The 22,027-nt window shown below is 39.2% G+C and overlaps 1 protein-coding gene across 9 annotated transcripts in view; it reads right to left on the reverse strand.

The window, feature by feature from the left end:
- The window catches only part of LOC121738142 (phospholipid transfer protein C2CD2L), a 61,105-nt gene that overhangs the window by 6,135 nt on the left and 32,943 nt on the right, over positions 1–22,027 (reverse strand). For 5 of the 9 annotated variants that reach the window (XR_006037246.1, XR_006037247.1, XM_042130019.1 and 2 more), the window contains exons 3-17: positions 17,441–17,533; positions 15,542–15,645; positions 12,906–13,055; positions 11,680–11,809; positions 10,581–10,692; positions 9,572–9,689; positions 9,016–9,105; positions 8,793–8,916; positions 7,897–8,023; positions 7,193–7,299; positions 6,155–6,175; positions 5,594–5,785; positions 3,479–3,576; positions 1,077–1,177; positions 696–783 (exon numbers count right to left, since the gene is read on the reverse strand). Coding sequence is in view for 7 of the 9 variants with exons in the window: in XM_042130019.1 (XP_041985953.1) it covers positions 696–783; positions 1,077–1,177; positions 3,479–3,576; positions 5,594–5,785; positions 6,155–6,175; positions 7,193–7,299; positions 7,897–8,023; positions 8,793–8,916; positions 9,016–9,105; positions 9,572–9,689; positions 10,581–10,692; positions 11,680–11,809; positions 12,906–13,055; positions 15,542–15,645; positions 17,441–17,533 (1,655 nt within the window). In the remaining 2 variants the exon portion in view is untranslated. The remainder of the gene's footprint in view (positions 1–695; positions 784–1,076; positions 1,178–3,478; positions 3,577–5,593; positions 5,786–6,154; positions 6,176–7,192; positions 7,300–7,896; positions 8,024–8,792; positions 8,917–9,015; positions 9,106–9,571; positions 9,690–10,580; positions 10,693–11,679; positions 11,810–12,905; positions 13,056–15,541; positions 15,646–17,440; positions 17,534–22,027) is intronic. The other 4 variants (XM_042130020.1, XM_042130022.1, XM_042130025.1 and 1 more) reach the window with 4 other exon arrangements.

Genomic DNA, 22,027 nt, shown 5'->3' on the forward strand with positions numbered 1-22,027 from the left:
ATAAAATAATAAATAGCAAGACGGCATTATTTAGCGTTATTAAGCTGCATTTAGTGTATAACGTTAATATATTGTTCGGTTATAATGTTGTCTTGCCGTGCTTAAAATAAGAGTATGATGAAAGCATAGACGTCATCACAAAACATTTTCATATACCTTCAAAAGTAAAGGTAATTTTTTGACAATGTAAATAAATCATCGACATAAAAATAACAAACTTTAAAATATTTATTGTGATTATATTGATCAAATCCATAAGATAATATTCGTTTTCGTTATCGTTAATAACGGGTAACTTTTAGCTTTAATAAACAATCACATGACATCATGATTTAAATGATTTTCTAAGATGATAGACAGAATATGTATTTGACGAAACACGAACTCTACATCCACAGTTGGACAGACTTGAAATACATTGATGGTATTTTGATATAGCTATAGCACGTAGACAAGTGTAGTATAGACATGAATATGAACCCTCTAGCCAAGACGTTTTCTTTATCGCCTTTTATAGCATCACCGATCATAATGTATAAAATATATTAAAAATCTTTCGACAAAATAAAGTCGATATTCGACTCATGTTATGCCAATCACATACATTTTGATCGGCGATTCTATAAACAAACGATAAAGAAAGCGTCGTCTCTGATAACTCAGTGAAATCTTTATGAAATGATAACGATGCATACCTTCTCGATGTCCTCGACTCGTCTCCGGACTGCGCGGGCGACGCGCCGGCGGAGTAAACGTTTCGGTTGGGCAGTGATAGGGCTTTGTCTGCAAAATATTAACATTAGGTTTGAGACAAAATAGGTTCTTTACGATTTTTCAGAGTTTCATTTTCAGTTACATTCTTGTTACGTGTACCTGTCTGTCTGTTACCTCTTCACGCTTAAATGACTAAACCGATTTTAATAAATATACGACGAAAAAGGACATTGGACAGTTTTTGTGAAAAAAAAACTCGTAACCAAATTAACTATTCTCGCGCGATAAATGAATTTTAGTTCAGAGGAGTTGCGGACTCCATCTAGTATTGTTTTATTAAAACATGATTTGATGACACTCACCATGGTTGTTCCTCTCGGCGCTGACGCTTCGTATGTGCTGGTCTACCTCCTGGTCTGAGGACAGCTCGAGGGACTGTCCCCGAGTGCGGGACCGACCGAGCCTGGAATAAACATATCATAGAATTTTAGATTTAGATTTTAGCATTTATATGTATATTTTAATTTTATCACTTTTTAACTCTTATTTTATTTTAAACTTATGTTGTTTTATGGGTATATTGTCTAAATTAAACGATTTAGTATATGTATTACTATATTTGCTATCTAACCATTTTCATAAATGCAAATACATATTTAATGACATTTCTCACTCTACCGTAGCTATAGTTTGTGCGTTTTAAGATGATATGGGCACATACTACTTATGCCGGCTCTTGATATAGGCGAACGCGTTGGCCAACGCGTCTGCAGACGCGTTGGCCCAATGTGTAGAACGGGCGTTCGCGCGTTGGCCGTAGGTATTTAGACGTTGGCCGACGCATCTGCGAGCTTGCCGCGCGGGTCGGAAATGCCGGCAAAAGATCAAAGGACATTTGTCGCAAGCTTCGCGCTCCATCCACACATAGGCCGCGCGATCAGTTCGCCCGGAGCGGCGATGAAGAGTGCACGTTTCCTTCTTGTGGCGAATTAACATCTAACTTGACGAAATGGCGAACAATATGAGTATCGAGAAAACATTTAAATTTATTGGGCCCTATGGGTCTATACAGACGGACCGCATTTCAACTGCAATCCAACCGCAAATTGCAGTTGAAGTGCAGTTTGAACGCAGTTGACACGACTGCAATAGAACTGCAAACCGAACGCGCAGTCGGATTGCAGTTGACTGCAGTCGTGTGAACTTCATACCGACTGCATCCAAAATGCACTATCCCACCCACCCGCACGCTCCACTCTCCCGCGCATGGAATCAGTAGCAGTGCAGTTTGGATGCAGTCGGTATGCGGTTCACACGACTGCACGCCAACTGCAACTGAACTGCAATCCTACTGCGCATTTGGTTTGCAGTTTTATTGCAGTCATGTCAACTGCATTCAAACTGCACTTGAACTGCAATTTGCGGTTGGATTGCAGTTGAAATGCGGTCCGTCTGTATAGACCCTATCAGAGTAAAAACTGCCTGTGGAACCAAAAATCGTATCAAAAGTTGCAAAAAAAAAATAAGGTTATTGGACATTCTATTTTCCTCACGATGTTTTTAGGGTTTCGTACCCAACGGGTAAAAACGGGACCCTATTACTAAGACTTCAACGTCTGTCTGCATTTCTGTCTGTCCGTCTGTCTGTCTGTCCATCTGTCTGTCCGTCTGTCTGTCTCCAGGCTGTATCTCAAGAACCGCTATACTTAGCTAGATTTCTGAAATTTTCGCAGATAATGTACCTATATCTGTTGTCGCTATAACAACAAAATATACTAAGAACAAAATAAATTAAATATTTAATAAATAATAAATATATATTATTAATTATTAATCATGATAATTATAATAAGTAATAAGTAGATAATAATTTTTATATATAATAAATAATAAGTAATAAAAAAATTAAATTATTTTAATATTAGGTATAAAATATGTAAAAGTGAGTTTATTTCTTTGTTTGTTACGTTTTCTCGCCTTTTACTTATTTAATTCGAGAATACCCTTTTAAAACTTTTTCTTGTCCACATTTACAAAGTAATTATAAGCTGTGAATAAATATACAGCTGCAGCTGTTAGCGACTCAACATCCATTTTGAATCCGTCCGCACATTGGCGCGATCCAAAGCATACTGAACGACCTTCCTATGTGTGGATTACTCACAAACGCCGTTGCAAGCGCACTGCCAACGCGTCTGCAGACGCGTTGGCCAACGCGTTCGCCTATATCAAGAGCCGGCATTAGGGATACTACGTATATTAGATGGATATGGGTGACAGTTTTCATATTCCTTGCTACGGGTTTTTTTACAAGAAAACAAAAAAAATCTAAATGTAATAAATTATATTCCATCTACAAAAACAAATGTTTCCTATAATTGTAAATGAATAAAAATGAAAAGTTGCTAAATGCTAACTTATTAATATAAAATTATAAATATTAACTGTGAAATAGGAGTATAAAGTTATTGTTACGAAAACATTTGAAAAATTTCAGATGCATGAAACGGAACTTATGTCAATAGAGATTGACTCTGTTGAATCGAAATCAAATCGATAAAAAAGGGCGGCCATCTTAAATCGCCGGCACCACTGAAATGTCAGTACGAAATCGATAATTTCGATTGCAATTCCTTTACGAAGTGATTCGATATTTTTAAATTATCGATTAATTTTTGTTAGGTAACTTACCTACTATTGTCAATTATAATGTGTCACGCATTTCATCATAAAACGCACAAACTATAGCTATAAATCTGCCTACCTTCTCTTGATAGTCCCGAAGAAGTCTCGTCGTTTCTTCTGTCGGGGCGCCGGTTCCGGTGGCGGGGGCTCCTGGTTGTTCACGTAGTCGCCTTGCTGCTGACGAAATATATTATTACTAGATGACGCCCGCAACTCCGTTGCGCCAAAATTCGTTAATAGCACGGGAACCGTACATTTTTCCGGTATAAAAATTATCCTATGTCCTTTACCGGGACTCGAAGCATTTTCATACCAAATATCAGAAAATTGGTTCAGCGGTTTGGGCGTGAAGAGATAACAGACAGACACACTTTCGCATTTATAATATTAGTATGGATTATGCACCTTTTCTGTATCCGTTATATACTCTCTTTGTAATATCATTGTAAGTTCAGAAAATATTTTCTTCGAAATTGCTTCTGAATCCGTTCAGGGCACTGACCTCCATTATACAAGCACGCTGGACTTATGATACCCATAGATAAAGTATTATAGTATAGATGTAGTCTTAGCCCGTCATCGCGTGGCCATTTTGTGCTTATTTTCATACAAGTAGTGTGCGTTTATTTTCTTGAATATTTCTATTTGTAGATTATTTCGAAGCACATTATGATACAGGAAAGAAAGTCAATTAGTTCATGATATCGATTAACTACAGTTCGAGTGATGAGAATCCGTAAACACACGTAAAAAGCTATGAAATTTTTATAGCCAAATTATTAATAGATGTGACATTTTTAGCACTAATGCCTTATATAGCACAAATAAGGGATTAACAAACTTATAAATTATCTTTTTAGCTTACAAAAATACCGATTGAAAAGCCCAAAAAACGTTGTTCAAAACTTACGTATTTAAATCCACGTGTTTGAGGCATTATTTGACCATTCTTATGGTTTATTTTTTAGCGGAACCACAAAACTCAACAATATCTAGCATTAAATGTTCACTAAAAACCTTTATTAACACTTTTATCACATGAAATATGCAGACAGACTCCTTTGTTATGTCCTAGTAAATAGGACATAGCATTACACGCTTTTGACGCTTATACACCGATATAAGGCTCTCTCCAGTCTATAGTACCTCAATGATGATACCCTTTGAAATCACAGCTATTTTGTGCCTATTTGAAGCGGAATCAGCGCCCCCAATGCGGGGGAAGAGAACTAAATCTGACGTAAAAATGACGTTTGTAAGTCGCCATATTGGCGCTGATAGCAGTAGTGGGAGTACTTGGAACTAATACTAGTTTCTACAACGAATAGCGATTAAGCGGCCATTTGCAAGTTACGTCAGAGTTAGTTCTCTTCCCCCGCATTGGGGGCGCTGATTCCGCTTCAAATAGGCACAAAAACAGTTGGGTATCATAAGTCCAGCGTACTTGTATAATGGAGGTCAGTGGTTCGGGGCATCTTTTTCCCAATGTGTGTGGGTGTGTGTGTTTGTGTTTGTGGCATACAAAATGTGCATTTTAACGGTGAAGTTTAGTTGCAAGAAATCATGTAGGTATCAAATTTTTACATCTCATCTTTTCATACCTTAAAGCACTTATTACTTTAGTCATAACCTAAATTGTTATTGGAACGAAGTTCCTTATCGCGCGTTCGGCGTAAAGGAGGCTAGACAGAACGATATTTGATCTCGACACATTTTTATTAGTACCTGCATGGTAGGGGCAGAGGGTGTTGATAGTATTCCTGTGCGTCAACTAGATGGCGTTTTTTGAGAATAAATAGCGACGCGTTGTTAGTATTCCTGGGCTTTATAGATGGAGTTTTTTAAGTAATTTTTGAGTGTATACGTATACAGGTTTTTTGAACATAAGAAATAACTTCGTCCCTTGACTTAATTCTATTGTTTGTTACAGTAAGAAAAAGAGTAATGTGTGCAATATTTATACAGTTCGCCAAGGCTTTGTATGAACGTGGCGAGAAAAGGAACTAAACGCTTCTATTATACAAAAACGTCATTTTTGACATGTGTTTGACAGTTCTCCTTTACCAGCAGCGCTCCCGTCAATGTCACCCACGTTCATATAAAGTCTTGTCGAGCTGTAAAACCTTTTTTAAAGTAACCGAAATGTTAATATTCTATATACAGTGTGTAACACAAAATCCATGCAGGTAACTACCTTTTCACTATCGCCGTTAACTTTGGCGCCATTTTCTTTTATCCTCACGCTTTTGGCGGGAGACTGAGTTGGGGTTTTCGGCTTTTCAACCTTCTTATCTTGTATCTTCTCTGTATCTTCTGTACCTTTCTTTTGGACTTCTTGAGCCTCTCTTTCCACTTCGATGAACTTCCCGGAGTCGGTTAGTTCCACCTTCAGAAGGTATTTGTTAGTGGGGACACACGCGTTTGGAAGTTGCTATATTTTTGCATTTTTTTGGACAATTTTTTTTGTTAAGCGCCAAAAAAATTAAAAATTTTGGGGTGAAATATAATTAAATTTAACTAGAGAAAGCTATTGTTTTTCTAAGGCATATTTTATAAGAATAAAAAAATGTTTGAATTTTTATAAGTTTTAAAAATATTGCACACTTCCAAATATAAATTAAACACAAAAAAAAACAATAACAAAACTAGATCATGCTGTATACACATGACTCAAGGGCGATTTTCGGATGTACGGATGGGACTAACATTGAGGACGAGTTATTGAATTATTCATAAAAGTTCAAACAAAACTCACCTTTATCGATTTCGTCGGCTCCTGCATTTCCACACGCATGCAAAAAAAGGAAACACACTCATGTTATATGTATGTATATGAACTATGTAGGTCATGTATAAATATGTAATTTTAGAACTATAAAGTTTGGTAGAATTTGGCAAAAAGTGTTGACAGTTTAGAATTTAAATTTTTTAAATAAATTAAAAAGTGGTAACATCAGTGTCATCCCAAGAAAAGGGATGACACAATGATGTTGCCACTTTTTAATTTCTTCACTTTTTGACGCACTATATATATTATGTACCTATGTCAATAATTGTAATATGGATGCATTTATCCAATCTTTGACAGTCACCATTTGATTTCTACTCCTAGGATCTGATTCACGATTTCCGTTTGACTCGAATTCGGAAACTTCATCGCACAACGCTTTCCGCGCTAAGCGACCTTTCACCTATCAGACAGAGAGCGGTAACGCGGTCAAGCGTTCAAGCGGTAAATTTTGCGTTCTTTGTGTTGTATTACGTTATATAGTACTCACACAAGAGGCGTTCTGTCAGAATTTATCCTGTATGTCTGAACCATTAAGGTAATATACCTAGCGGAATAGACAAACAAAGGCCTGAGCAAGAGAGATGTCACTATCAGTAACACTGCGTGGTAAAAAGAGACGTGTGATACATCATACATGACAGCAGCACTCTTTTTTTGACGTCCAGTCGGCACGTGCCGCACGTTGACAATTTAATCTCATAGAAATCATGTTCAGTCATGCTTGTGTAAGTGTATACGTACACATATTTTTCACACAGATGAAAACCAATTTCGGTTTCGTTTGACAGCTCGAGATTGTTGCTCTACTCTGCTAACTATATTAACTTTATGGTCTAAACGCTCAAACCAATGACAGCACCTAAAATTTCCGAATCCGAGTCGAACGGAAATCGTAAATCAGCCCGCAGCACCTCCTTTCTTCTTTTTCAGATCAATTTCTCAAGACAGCTCTTGTAATTGCTTATTTTCTATAACCCTCAATTTTAAGTTTGTAACACTCACCCGCTGCACGGAGTGTATGATCAGGGTGGACTTGTTGGCGGCGCCGGCCGAGGACAGCTCGAGTTCCCGAAGCGCCGACTCCGTCAGCCTGTCGCCCTGGACAGCACCTGGACAATCATTATTATTGTTATCATTATTCGCTGTATTATTGTTATCATTAGGTTCGTCAACATGATTATCATTATTATTATCATCAACATTGTTATCGTTAGCTTCATCATTGACATCAACATTATTGTCATCGTCACCAATACCACTTCGACAAACGGACTGTGTCAGTCTTCCGCCCGTTACTCCTACGTTATTAACGTCATCATTATTAACATCTGCTACACTTGTACCGTCATCGTTATTATAATGTCATGATCGGCATATTTATTATTATCGATCATCATTATCCTCATTATCATCATCAACATCATGATTCATGACCGTAATCATCATTCATCATCATTAATATAACGTGAATGTGTCTGTCTCCCTGTTTGTTATCTTTTACCCTTAAACCACTAAAATCTAAACCAATTTTACTGAAATTCGGTATGAAGAATTTTTGAGTCCTAGCCCCCAGGAAAGGACAATTTACATACAACTCACCGTTCTCTTTGTTTCTGTCTGTACGCTTTATTTTTTACGCTAAAACCGCAGATCCAATTTTATTTAAACTTGATATACTTCAAGTCCCAGGAAAGGTCACAACTCACCGTTCTGCTGGAAGGTGGTCTTGGTGGTGGTGGTATACCCGTGTGGTGTGGCGGTGCGGAGACTCTCCTTGATCTTGAGTGGCTTGGAGCCGATATCCGGGATGTCAGCACCCTCGATAAAGAGGAACTGAAGGGAGGAAGATTTAAATATACGACTTCACACAGTATTTTCTTATAATGGGATCACATTTGAAATGTCCTCTTTTTAACACGACGAAGACTTCATTAAAGCTAGATTTGTATGTTCGATAATATATTTTAAACTACACAACATATCTTAACGCGGTTTTCATCAACATATACTGGAATTCATGAAGAAGGTACTACTATCTTTTAAAACATCCCACCTCGACGGTAAGGCTCCCACTAACGTCAGTGTATCCCATAACACGTTGTCTTTGTATGTTTTTGCTTATATCTTTTGAACTAAAACACATATCACGATGCGGTTTTCACAAATACATAGAAGGTTTCAAGAAGAAGGTACTAATTTTTTTTTTTTATGAAATAAGGGTGCAAACGAGCAAACGGGTCACCTGATGGAAAGCAACTTCCGTCGCCCATGGACACTCGCAGCATCAGAAGAGCTGCAGGTGCGTTGCCGGCCTTTTAAGAGGGAATAGAATAATAGGGGAGGGTAGGGATGGGAAGGGAATAGGGGAGGGTAGGGAAGGGAATAGGGGAGGGTAGGGAAGGGAATAGGGGAGGGTAGGGAAGGGAATAGGTTAGGGGATTGGGCCTCCGGTAAACTCACTCACTCGGTGAAACACAGCGCAAGCGCTGTTTCACGCCGGTTTTCTGCGAGAACGTGGTATTTCTCCGGCCGAGCCGGCCCATTCGTGCAGAAGCATGGCTCTCCCACGTATCTTCCAATAATATCTTCCAGAACATCCTACCTCGACGGTAAGGCTGCCGCTGACGTCATGGTCCTCCATGGGTCGCGTCTGCAGGCCGATCTGTTGCCGCTGCGACGGCGCCGCGAGCAGCTCGTCTATGCCGACTAGACCGAGACCTAGGAACCTGTAACAGGCATATATCTCAGTAAAGACAGCTGAACCTGTGTTGTGACTGGGCCCCACCGTCACCGAAACCGGTATAAAAGTCATTATTATCATTTACCTATGTTGTGACTGGGCGCCGCCGGGGGAAGGTGGCCCGATGCGGTCGTACACTTCGAAGAGTAGCTCCGCCGTTTGTGGTGATAGGTCGCTGAAAAGGAATATAGATAAAAATTGCATATTTTTTATTAAAAAAAAAAATGTCTCCCTCTCTCTCATAGAAAGTAAGCCAGTTATTTTCGTTTCGTCTTTCTATTTCGCGATAGCTATGTCCACACCATGCGCTTTCGTCTTCAATTTTCGTCATCTTCTTTCATTCAACTTTCGTTTTGGCGCATTCAATAATTGGATGCGTCAACGAACGCAACGCCAACATTGTCATTTTTGTTTTTTGGATACGGTCAGAGGGCATGCGTCGCGGGCATGCCTCACGTTCGCTGTTGACTGCGCTATAACGCATGCCCTTGACGAACAGAATAAGGCACAGTGTGGACAAAGTTATTCAGTAATATTACAATGCCTTCAATAACTAACCGAAAGGAACTTCGTTCCCACCGGGTCTCCCTCGACACCTCTCAAGTTTTTTTTTAATTTCTAGTAACCACCGTTATACTCACAATAGGAAGTGCTCCTCCCACACGGGGCTGGTGGTGTCCTTCTTGAAGGCTGTTTGGTTCCTCTGGGGGGGTTCGTCCATCTCCACAACACAGTAGGGAGCCACGCAGCCCGATTTACCTGGGATAGAAGATAAACTATAGAAATCCATAGTAATTAAATAACCTATAATATGTTTTTAATGAAGATGTTTTTAACCACAGACATAGATCAAGATAGATACCGCATGTGTATGTACTTCGCGTGCCATATCGCGCTCCCAAACGACGAGCAATGCTCGTCTTTCGAAAGTCTGTTCTTTAGTCTGCTATCGGAATCGGACGTCAATCGGAAATTTAAAAATGCCTAAATGCCTAAAAGTGCTGTAGAAATTCAAATAGAAACGTTGGCCTAGATAATGAGCACTTTTCTTATCACGCTCGTTTTCAAACAAATGGAGCGACATGCGGTATCTATTTTGATCTATGTCTGTGTTTTAAACCTATATTTTGGCAGTGCAAGGTCAATAACCTCAGCTGCTCAAAGTTTGATACATAGATAGATGACGCCCGTAACTCCGTTGCGCCAAATTCGTACATTATTTTATTTTATATTCGATCGGTAACTGGGAAAATTTCAACAATACTCATTTCATTTCGGTGAACATTTTTGTTTCTTAAATTTGTTTTTTTTTTCCAGTTTTCACTGAAGTTTCCTATTACATTCAACATGAATATTTTATAATTACACAAGAGTAATGACATTAAAATTAAATAACTAACAAACGAACTAAGTGCAGGCATTTCAATATTCAATTTATTTATTTTATTTATTTATATTATCACCTTTATAATAATCTATTTAACTACAATTTAGCATATTACATAAAAAGGAATCATTTCATTAGGTACACTTTATAGGAACATTGGCAGCCGTACTAGTAATAACTGTGTCACAGCTGGCTGATGTCACCGAAATGAGAGAAGGATTCACCGAAGAGCAAATTCACCGAAATATTTTATTCTAACATACCTCCCAGATCCTTAGCAGCCACAATCTTGACTAGCAGTCGTTTGTCGCTGAGCAGCTGAGCGCCCGTCATGGTGGAGTTTGGTGTTGACGTGTATAGGCGGTCTGGAGTTACCTGTAATACATAAATAAATAAAAATGTAATAAAAAAATATCAGATGTGCAAGGTCAATGGCCTTGGCAATATGGCTGATTTTTAAGACTATTATCCATATTATTATTATAAATGAAAATGTGTCTGTCTGTATATCCGTTTGTCCGTATGTCTGTCTGTTACCTATTCACCCCTAAGCCGATGAACCGATTTTGCTGAAATTTGGTATGGAGATACTTTGAGTGCCGGCAGAGACCAGCCATATTTATTACTCTATGGTGCCGGGAAAGGACATAATATTATATAGGATATTTTTATCCCGAAAACATTTTTTTTAATTAAATAAGGGGGCAAACGAGCAAACGGGTCACCTGATGGAAAGCAACTTCCGTCGCCCATGGACACTCGCAGCATCAGAAGAGTGAGAACGTGGTATTTCTCCGGTCGAGCCGGCGAATTCGTGCCGAAGCATGGCTCTCCCACGTATAAACATGTACGGTTCCAGCACGATAAACGAATTTCCGGACCAATACGACCTGCAAACCTTCACCTTCAAGGGGGCAACCGAGCAAAGGGGTCACCTGTTGGAAAGCAACTTCCGTCGCCCATGGACACTCGCAGCATCAGAAGAGCTGCAGGTGCGTTGCCGGCCTTTTAAGAGGGAATAGGGTAATAGGGGAGGGTAGGGATGGGAAGGGAAGGGAAGGAAATCGGTACCCTCCGTACGGAAGGGAAGGGAATAGGGGAGGGTAGGGAAGGTAACAGGGTTGGGGATTGGGCCTCCGGTAAACTCACTCACTCGGCGAAACACAGCGCAAGCGCTGTTTCATGCCGGTTTTCTGTGAGAACGTGGTATTTCTCCGGTCGAGCCGGCCCATTCGTGCCGAAGCATGGCTCTCCCACGTTCTAATTGTTTATAACGTGGGAGAGCCATGCTTCGTTCATTGCTTTCCTACAGGTGACCAGTTTGCTCGTTTGCCCCATATAAAAAAATGAAATAGAACACACCATGGAATCATAATGCAGAGGCAGTCTCCTCTCTGGCTGGGGTTCGTATCTCCTCAGTCTCGGGCAGGTGGGGTACGCCGACAGGTTGAAAGCCAGCTTGGAGTTGCGGAGGGCGCTCACTACTATGTCACTGGAAATAGAAGGAAAATGTTATGTTTGGTACAATATTTTAAGCAAAAGGAGTAAAAATAAAAATAAGCAAAAAAAGGGTCTGAGAAGGTAATTGACCTCGCACCGTCACACGGCAAAAATCACTGGATATAGGAGAAAAATGTTATAGTTTGGTGGCATTCATTATTATTAAAGAGAGTAGGCAGTAAAAATATTTAAAACAAATAATGGGCATTGTCCAAAAAAAATCACATGTACTTTTTATATTGTTTTTCGTTAAAATAGGGTATTTTAAGAATATAAATTAAATAATTTTGAAATTCATTGGCTAGTTTTTTCTCAATAATTTTTTAAAGTTTCGCTCTGACGTCATCACCGGCGGACAATTGACCTCTGTAGTGTTTTTTTCCTTTCAATCTTATTTATAATGGCTGGTTCGTCAAATGCAAGTTCTCATTATGTGAAAGCTGATACGAGAAGCTTACCAAAGTTCGAAATGTAATGTTTGTCGAATGTATTGCTTATTTAACGCCATTGAAGGTCAAACTAAGGTTAAACATATTTGTTCAAAAATATAGGTAACTAATGGGTATTTTTTTCTTTTATATACAGAAAAACGATCACTGACCTTATTCCTCGAAATGTTTTTGTAATGAGCAAAATAAAAAAAAAATGGACAATCCCCATTATAAATAGGGTTTGAGAAGGTAACTGACCTCACACTGTCAGACGGCAAAAAAGTTTTTATATCAGCTGCGTGGCAGTGCAAGGACGATGACCTTTAAACACTTTTTGCTCTCATTTTGTATACACAAAAAAATATTTTTTAATGTTTTCCTGCTTTAACATTATTAAATATTATATTGTATGCAATATGCATAACACATACAGATGTTAAGTAAAAAGGGAATACCTAACAAAAATTCTCGCTAAATCGAAACTGCCATCGGGCCATTTATGGGAATTTCTCCGGAGACGAAATTTTCGACGGCCTCTGACTCTCAAACTCCATTCTTCTCATTTCTCTGGAGCGTTCCCTTGCCATTTTCAGCCTCTCCGTGATACACACCACGTGGAGGCGGGTTCGGAGTGATGATGATGACCGCGCGGCTCACCTGACACTCTGCTGCAGATCGGTCTCGGCTGTGTTCGGCCGGAGCGGGCCGACCGGCGCCAGCGCCACCTTCACCTCCGGCCAGCCGTCACACTTCAGCTCGCCGCACAGCTTCTCCGTGATGCACACCACGTGGAGGCGGGCTCGGAACCTGGAATGATGATGAGGAAGTTACAACAAGAACGTTAATTTGCAAAAATATTATGGTAGTGACAATAAACTAGGCCTTTACATCCGTAATGGATGATTTATACAGTATTTTTCAGAGCGAAATAACCACTCTTCAAATACTGTAGTGACTGGGACAAGATTTTTAAATGTCCGTATGGTTGCCCAAGCGCATACGGCATTCTCGCATCATAGTCGGCCTAGTCCAGAGGAAAGAACTAGTCAATACGTCTGGGACCAACTATGTGCGGGTTTCCTCACGATGTTTTCCTTCACCGTACGAGCGTCCGTATTATGTACTTGAGATCAGAAAATGTCTCATAGGTACACGCCTCCACCCGGGTTCGAACCTGTACCCTCTAAGAGTGTGAACCAAAGGTCTACCCATTAGGCCACGGACGCTCCGTAGTGACAATAACATGGTACATATTGATTATCGGTAAGACTTAATAATACGGTTACACAGTCAGTCTGGCATCAGTTCAGTCTATCAGTCTCAGACTGACACCAGAATGATGACCGGAAACTACATAATAAAAAAAATGATCAGTCCATCAAACGGTTAGAATAAAATAGAAAATACTTTATTTGTACAACTTAAAACTAAACTTAAACTTAAAAAACACAATAAAGGAAAAATATGTACAAATAGGCGGTCTTACTGCTAGCAGCAGTTTCTGCCAGACAACCTTTAATTTTAAAATACAAAAATAAGAGTAAGTATACTTGTTAATAATATTATGACTAAATAAGTATATAATACTACACCAGCTGTTGCCCGCGTTAACATAGTTATACTTAATAACAAAGATGGATAGTTTTCCCCTTTTTGTGGTTCCTTATACAAAGGGTAAAAACGGGACTCTATTTAAGCAAACCAAACGTCAAACGCAAACGTCAATAAACTTTCATGTTTCTAATTTAAGAAATGACGGAATTTCACCCCCTTGGGGGTAGAATTACCAGAAACGCATAAATACGTATCCATTCATTTTTAAGCAGTAGCACAAAAATAAAGTTTCATGTTCCTAACTTAAGAAATGACGGACTTTCATTCAGACTTTCAACCCCTATTTCACCCCCTTCGGGGTAAAATTTTCAAAATTCCTTCCTTAGTGGGTGTCTACTTAATAAAACAACTCTACCTACCAAATTTCGTGACTGTAACTTTAACAGTTTTTGCTCAGCGATGATAAATCAGTCAGTCAGTCAGTCAGGACATGTAATTTTATAAGTATAGAAGAAAGATATAACATAGGTACTACATATAAATAACAAGTAATAATACATAAAAAATATTTATATAACTACATAAAATTTACACAAATATAATAATATATTTTGAAAGAAGGTAAGTACATTTATATTATAGACTATTATGACAGATTTAGATAATATTCCTTAACTCGTTTCTTAAAAATATTTATTGTTTGTGACTTTTGGATAGTTTCAGGTAGAGCGTTCCATAGGCGTATAGCAGAAATAGTGAAGGAAGAGTCATAATCAGCGGCATGGGCCTCTGAAAATCTGATTCCCCCCCCCCTGGCCCAGAACCTGGGTGATTTGCCCCCCCCCCCCCCCCCTGGCACCAGAACCTGGGTAATTTGCCCCCCCCCCCTGGCCTAGAACCTGGGTACGCCCATGATGAGCGGTATTGTGAGAGGGAAAAGCAAGAGTAAGTTTTTTGGACGACCGAAGAATAGGGTTATTATGACCAAGAAAAGTGAATTTATCTTTCAAATAGTGAGGGGATCTGGGATTGAAGAGAATGTTATATAAAAGATGAAGTATGTGAGTATTCCGACGCAGTCTGACAGGGAGCCACTTTAGTTGAGTCCGGTATTCTAATACGTGGGAGAGCCATGCTTCGGCACGAATGGGCCGGCTCGACCGGAGAAATACCACGTTCTCACAGAAAACCGGCGTGAAACAGCGCTTGCGCTGTGTTTCGCCGAGTGAGTGAGTTTACCGGAGGCCCAATCCCTTACCCTATTGCCTTTCCTACCCACCTCTATTCCCTTCCCTTCCCATCCCTACCCTCCCCTATTACCCTATTCCCTCTTAAAAGGCCGGCAACGCACATGCAGCTCTTCTGATGCTGCGAGTGTCCATGGGCGACGGAAGTTGCTTTCCATCAGGTAACCCGTTTGCTCGTTTGCCCCCTTATTTTATATTAAAAAAAAATATCTCCAAATCGATGATAGTTTGGGCAATATCGTGAGGTAGTGAGGTAAGTGAAGTATGTCTGTAAGTCTGTAAATCATCTGCGAACATGTGGTAGAAGGAGCAAATTATTAGGGCAATAGGAGCTATGAAAATTAAATTTTATTTTAATTAAATTATTTCGGTTACACGATCAATAAGATCATTCTGAAAAATGTTTCTGCGGATTCCATGTTTACGTGGACGAAGCCGCACGGAACGTCTAGTAGGGTATAATATAACGAAAAAATCGAATATCCAACTCACCTGTTAACATTGACTCTGTAGTGGGAGACTTCCACCTTCTCTCCTCTCTGACTGAACGCCTTCAACTGGAAGGCTGGAGTCGCCTCGCAGTCGCAGGTTATAGTCTGAAAATTGAAGAAAAATGCTTAACAATCATAGGTACATAATCCTTAGTAGTCTCTACAGTAATAATATAAAGTAGAAAGCCGGTCTGGTAAATCGTCACTCTTAAACCACTGAACCTCGATGAAATCTGTTACGGATATACTTTAAGAGCCCATATGACCCTAACTTGACTACATACTTTAACCTAGATTTCAAAAACTGTAAGGTCTAGAAAACTGATTTTTTGACACAAGTAACTTCAGTTCATAAAGATTAAATGCTCAAGACGAAAACACAATTACTCAAAAAATGCTCGATAGTTTCTTTTTTACAAAAAACCTTGTTTTAGACACATTTTTGCTTGGATCTTCGAAGTTTGCTGTCCTTTCTTTAATATTTTTTAATATCTAAAAAGGTATTGATAAAATCTAAATTTGCTCAAAACACTTTTTTCATAATCATTATAGTTCGTCTTTTATTCAAGTAAAACTAACTCGGCGATGATTCCGCGCCGTCCTTTTTCACCTGGCATAATATGAAAGACGGGCGTGAGTGTGAAGAGAGGAACGATGTTTGATTTTTCGAGTCAGGTGAGCTCTTAAGAGGAGTCCACACCGCCCTTTTTTCCATACAAACGTTGTCCCCTGTTTCCTCCCTGGATAATGCTAGTAGAGTTATAATTTTTTTCCTGAATATCTACGGCCACTAATACGATGTCCCTATGTTTTCTTTTTTTTCATAATTTAGTTATTAAATAAGATATGAACGTTCTAAAACCCAAAAAAATGGCCAGATTTTCCGCTGTGTTCAAACGTCCAGAAAACAGATTTGGCTAGATTATACAAAATAAGCAAAACATAGGAACACAGCTCAAGCCTTTTTTTAATCTTTAATGAAAAAAGTACTTAAATCGGTTAAATTTTGGAGAAGGAATCAGGGGACAATGAATCGTTGATTTTCTGGATTTTCTGCAGTTGTCTCTATCGCGTTCTGCGGTATAGGCTTGAGGTAAGGGAGACAGCTATAGATATTACACGTGCTTTTTTTTCATTTCTCTAGCCCCTGGTGTATCCTCTTAAGTCTAGTGATATAGCAATAGTGCTTACTGCTTAGTGCTTAGTCCAGTTGACTTCCATAACGTAGACCGTAGTCTGTAGGTAATGTTATTATTCGAATATATTATGTTCTTTAAAATTATTTAAACATGTTCGAATAATAACATTCCCTAGTAGTCTGAAAGTAGCTTAACTATGTATCGACAAAAACTCTTTCCCCCTTTATTGAAGAATCAAGATGGATTTACCAAATTTCGAAAGCGAAGGCAAAACGTATGGGGGCGTCCAAGTGCAGTGCCATGTCAATCACCTTTTTTTTTTTTATGAAATAAGGGGGCAAACGAGCAAACGGGTCACCTGATGGAAAGCAACTTCCGTCGCCCATGGACACTCGCAGCATCAGAAGAGCTGCAGATACGTTGCCAGCCTTTTAAGAGGGAATAGGGTAATAGGGGAAGGTAGGGATGGAAAGGGAACGGAATAAGGGAGGATAGGGAAGGGAATAGGGTAGGGGATTGGGCCTCCGGTAAACTCACTCACTCGGCGAAACACAGCGCAAGCGCTGTTTCACGCCGTTTTTCTGTGAGGACGTGGTATTTCTCCGGTCGAGCCGGCCCATTCGTGCCGAAGCATGGCTCTCCCACGTCAAAAATCTACTTCTTTATTCTAACTTCGTTACCGAAGTTGTCGCGGATTATGTTTAGTCAACCAAATGCCATAAATATAATGGTGACACCATTCATTATTCAGCGTTACTAACCACGTCATCCTTGGAGTCACACTCGCAGAACACATTGGAAATTGTCGGCGGGTGGCTGTCCAGCGCTCGCACCAGCTCCACGCCTATACCTTGCTGAGAACAGAGAGAATTATATTATTTTTTCTTAAACTAGCTGACCCGGCAACGTTGTTTTGCCATATAAATTATTTCTAACGAGTATCAGAGACCTAGTATATCTGGTAGGCTGTAGGCACCAGTAGTATCAACGTTCAGAAAATGTATGAAAAAAAATTGGATGGAAAATGATCATTGAACACTCATAAAAAAGTGGCACACTCGTTTTTATACAAATGGAGCGACATGCGGTATATATCTTGATCTATGTCTGTGTTAAAAAACCTGTCTAACGACACCCCACACGATGGGGTGGACGCGAAAAATTGATGTGTAGGGGAGGTACCATAACATTTTTTTTTAAGATTTTCTTTATCATTTTGTCGGAATTATAAGAATGTGCATTCATGCCGAATTACAGCTTTGTAGGCCTTATAGTTGCTGAGCAAAAACGCGGACAGACAGACGGACGGATGGACAGACGGACAGACGGATGGACAGACAGACAGACAGACAGACAGACAGACAGACAGACAGACAGACAGACAGACAGACGGACAGACAGACAGAACGAAACTATAAGGGTTCCTTGTTGACTACGGAACCCTTAAAAGGAGGTTGTTTCTCAATTCGACCGTATAATATTATTATGATTCATTTTTAACCCCCGACAAAAAAGAGGGGTGTTATAAGTTTGACGTGTCTGTCTGTCTGTTTGTCTGTGTGTGTATCTGTCCGTGGCATCGTAGCATCCAAACGGGTGGACCGATTTTGATCTAGTTTTTTTTGTTTGAAAGCTGACATGATCGAGAGTGTTCTTAGCTATAATTCATCATCATCAGCCTGCTCAGTGCTGGACAATCAGGGTTTATCTAGTTCACGAAAGGCCGTTAGCAACTTGTAGTCGTTTGATGGGTTTTATATTTCATTCTAGTTCGTGACATTTGTGAATATACCATACTAGATGTCCCGCGCGGCTTCGCCCGCGTAAATTAGGAATTTTACAGAAACCGTACATTTTCCCATAAAAAATATTTCCCCCGTTTTTCCCACATTTTCCTGAGTTTCTTCGTTCGTATTAGTCCTAGCGTGATAATATAATATAGCCTATAGTCTTACTCGATAAAATGATATATCTAATGGCGGCTCTCGACATAGGCGAACGCGTTGGCCAACGCGTCTGCAGACGCGTTGGCAGTGCGCTTGCAACGGCGTTTGTGAGTAATCCACACATAGGAAGGTCGTTCAGTATGCTTTGGATCGCGCCAATGTGCGGACGGATTCAAAATGGATGTAGAGTCGCTAACAGCTGCAGCTGTATATTTATTCACAGCTTATAATTACTTTGTAAATGTGGACAAGAAAAAGTTTTTAAAGGGTATTCTCGAAATAAATAAGTAAAAGGCGAGAAAACGTAACAAACAAAGAAATAAACTCACTTTTACATATTTTATAATATTAAAATAATTTATTTTTTTTATTACTTATTATTTATTATATATAAAAATTATTACTTATTAGTCTTATTACTTATTATAATTATCATGATTAATAATTAATAATATTTATTTATTAAATATTTAATTTATTTTGTTTTTAGTATATTTTGTTGTTATAGCGACAACAGATATAGGTACATAATCTGTGAAAATTTCAGAAATCTAGCTAAGTATAGCGGTTCTTGAGATACAGCCTGGAGACAGACAGACGGACAGACAGATGGACAGACAGACAGACGGACAGACAGAAATGCAGACAGACGTTGAAGTCTTAGTAATAGGGTCCCGTTTTTACCCGTTGGGTACGGAACCCTAAAAACATCGTGAGGAAAATAGAATGTCCAATAACCTTATTTTTTTTTTTTGCAACTTTTGATATTATTTTTGGTTCCGCAGGCAGTTTTTACTCTGATATACAGACGGACCGCATTTCAACTGCAATCCAACCGCAAATTGCAGTTCAAGTGCAGTTTGAATGCAGTTGACATGACTGCAATAGAACTGCAAACCAAATGCGCAGTCGGATTGCAGTTCAGTTGCAGTTGGCGTGCAGTCGTGTGAACCGCATACTGACTGCATCCAAACTGCACTGCTACTGATTCCATGCGCGGGAGAGCGGAGCGTACGGGTGGGTGGGATAGTGCAGTTTGGATGCAGTCGGTATGAAGTTCACACGACTGCAGTCAACTGCAATCCGACTGCGCTGCGTTCGGTTTGCAGTTCTATTGCAGTCGTGTCAACTGCATTCAAACTGCACTTCAATTGCAATTTGCGGTTGGATTGCAGTTGAAATGCGGTCCGTCTGTATAGACCCATAGGGCCCAATAAATTTAAATGTTTTCTCGATACTCATATTGTTCGCCATTTCGTCAAGTTAGATGTTAATTCGCCACAAGAAGGAAACGTGCACTCTTCATCGCCGCTCCGGGCGAACTGATCGCGCGGCCTATGTGTGGATGGAGCGCGAAGCTTGCGACAAATGTCCTTTGATCTTTTGCCGGCATTTCCGACCCGAGCGGCAAGCTCGCAGATGCGTCGGCCAACGTCTAAATACCTACGGCCAACGCGCGAACGCCCGTTCTACACATTGGGCCAACGCGTTGGCCAACGCGTTCGCCTATGTCGAGAGCCGCCATAACACTGAGATAAGTTTTTAAATCGGACCTGTGGTTCCTGAGATTGATGCGTTCAAGCAAACATACTTTTCAGGTTTATAATATTAGGTAGGTGTAGATTTTTTTTAATTATCGCTTGACAAACTCGAGTCTCGATCTAAAAGACTATGAAATGGTATAATATGGTAGTGATGATGATGATGATGATGAATGTAATGTGCATAGTAGCATATCTTTCTGTTCTTAAAACAACGCCGAAACTCCCAAACTTGTATCTATAAAGAATCAGAAGTTCTCTCAGCACCTTCCGAACCACGGTATACCAGGTATACCTCGGTGCAAAATCTTACTTGTTGGTAGCATATGCTTAGAATACTTCTCACGAAACCGAAGTCACCACATGTTTCCCCATAAGTTTTGAGGAGTTCCCTCGATTACTTATGGATCCTTCATCAGATCACCACTTTTGTGAATATAATACCAAATTGGGATGATACCCTATATACCAAAAGAAAAATTTTGAAAATCGGTTAGGTAAGGCATATAAAACGATTACTCCGCCGGTAACAAACGGCGGAGTAATCGTTGAATATAAGAAAACGAACATAACACCTCCCCCATTTTGAAAGTCGGTTAAAATTGTAACCTATGTGTTATTCTGATGTATAAGCTATATTACCGTAAAGTTTCATTAAAATCCGTTCAGTAGTTTTTGCGTGAAAGAGTAACAAACATCCATACATCCACACATCCATACATCCAAACAAACTTTCGCCTTTATAATATTAGTAGGATAGGATAGTAGGATACGTATACACATAATAATGGAAAGCTGACCTGGTGCTGCAGCATCACCTGGTAATCAATAGGATATCCAATTCCTCGCCAACTTAGAGCAGAGGTTTCGTATTTGGGCTCATTTTAATTGCGACAACCAGTAAGTAATAGATAAAGTATAAACAGTAAATATTTACATGCTGCTGCTGCAGCATCACCTGGATTCTATAGGAACCGAGCTTCTTATGAACCCAAAGTGGAGGTTTCATGTTTGGGCCCATATTAACGGCCTCATCGAAAAGGACATTGATAGATGGTAAATATGAGAATATGATTCTGTTGATAGGAATTATTCTGCACTATAACCAACACAAGTTTAAAAAGTATGAAATAAAATTAAATTAAGAAATTTAAAAAAACCCCCGCCAAAAGAACTTTAAAAAGTAATGAAATAATATTTACTGCCTTTAAGTTCAAATAATTCCTAACTTGTGTAAAGTAATATTTTAGTCCATAATTGTTGTCAAGGTGTGTCGGGAGACCGCTAATATAGATGTTTGATTTCGCATAACAAGTTTAAGGATCAATTCACAGCGATCTGAATCGAGATAGGTAATCAGCGACTTGTCGGTAGTAGATTGTAGTTTACTTGGCGATCCCCCGACACACCGTGACAACAATTATGGACTAAAATATTACTTTACACAAGTTAGGAATTATTTGAACTTAAAGGCAGTAAATATTATTTCATTACTTTTTAAAGTTGTTTTGGCGGGGGTTTTTTAAATTTCTTAATTTAATTTTATTTAAATGTTACTTCGCTGATAACTTCACCGTTCGTAAACAATTTTAATGATTATTTTTTTGTTGGAAAGAAAATATTTCACACGTGGTCCTTTAATAAGGAAATAGTATTTAAAGTGTTTTTTAATTTAAGTATTTTTATTAGGAAGGGCGTCTGATTTTGGCAGCCCTACAATATTCCCGCCATATTCTGTCGACTTATTGGCGCCATGTCGAAGTTAATTTGAAATTAATGGCGGCAAATATGATCATAACACCGCATAGGTTATCATAATATTATCAACGTTGTTTATGATGTTTTAGTTTAATTAGTACAT

Source organism: Aricia agestis, chromosome 22 (assembly GCF_905147365.1).
Source record: "Aricia agestis chromosome 22, ilAriAges1.1, whole genome shotgun sequence".
NCBI lineage: Eukaryota > Metazoa > Arthropoda > Insecta > Lepidoptera > Lycaenidae > Aricia > Aricia agestis.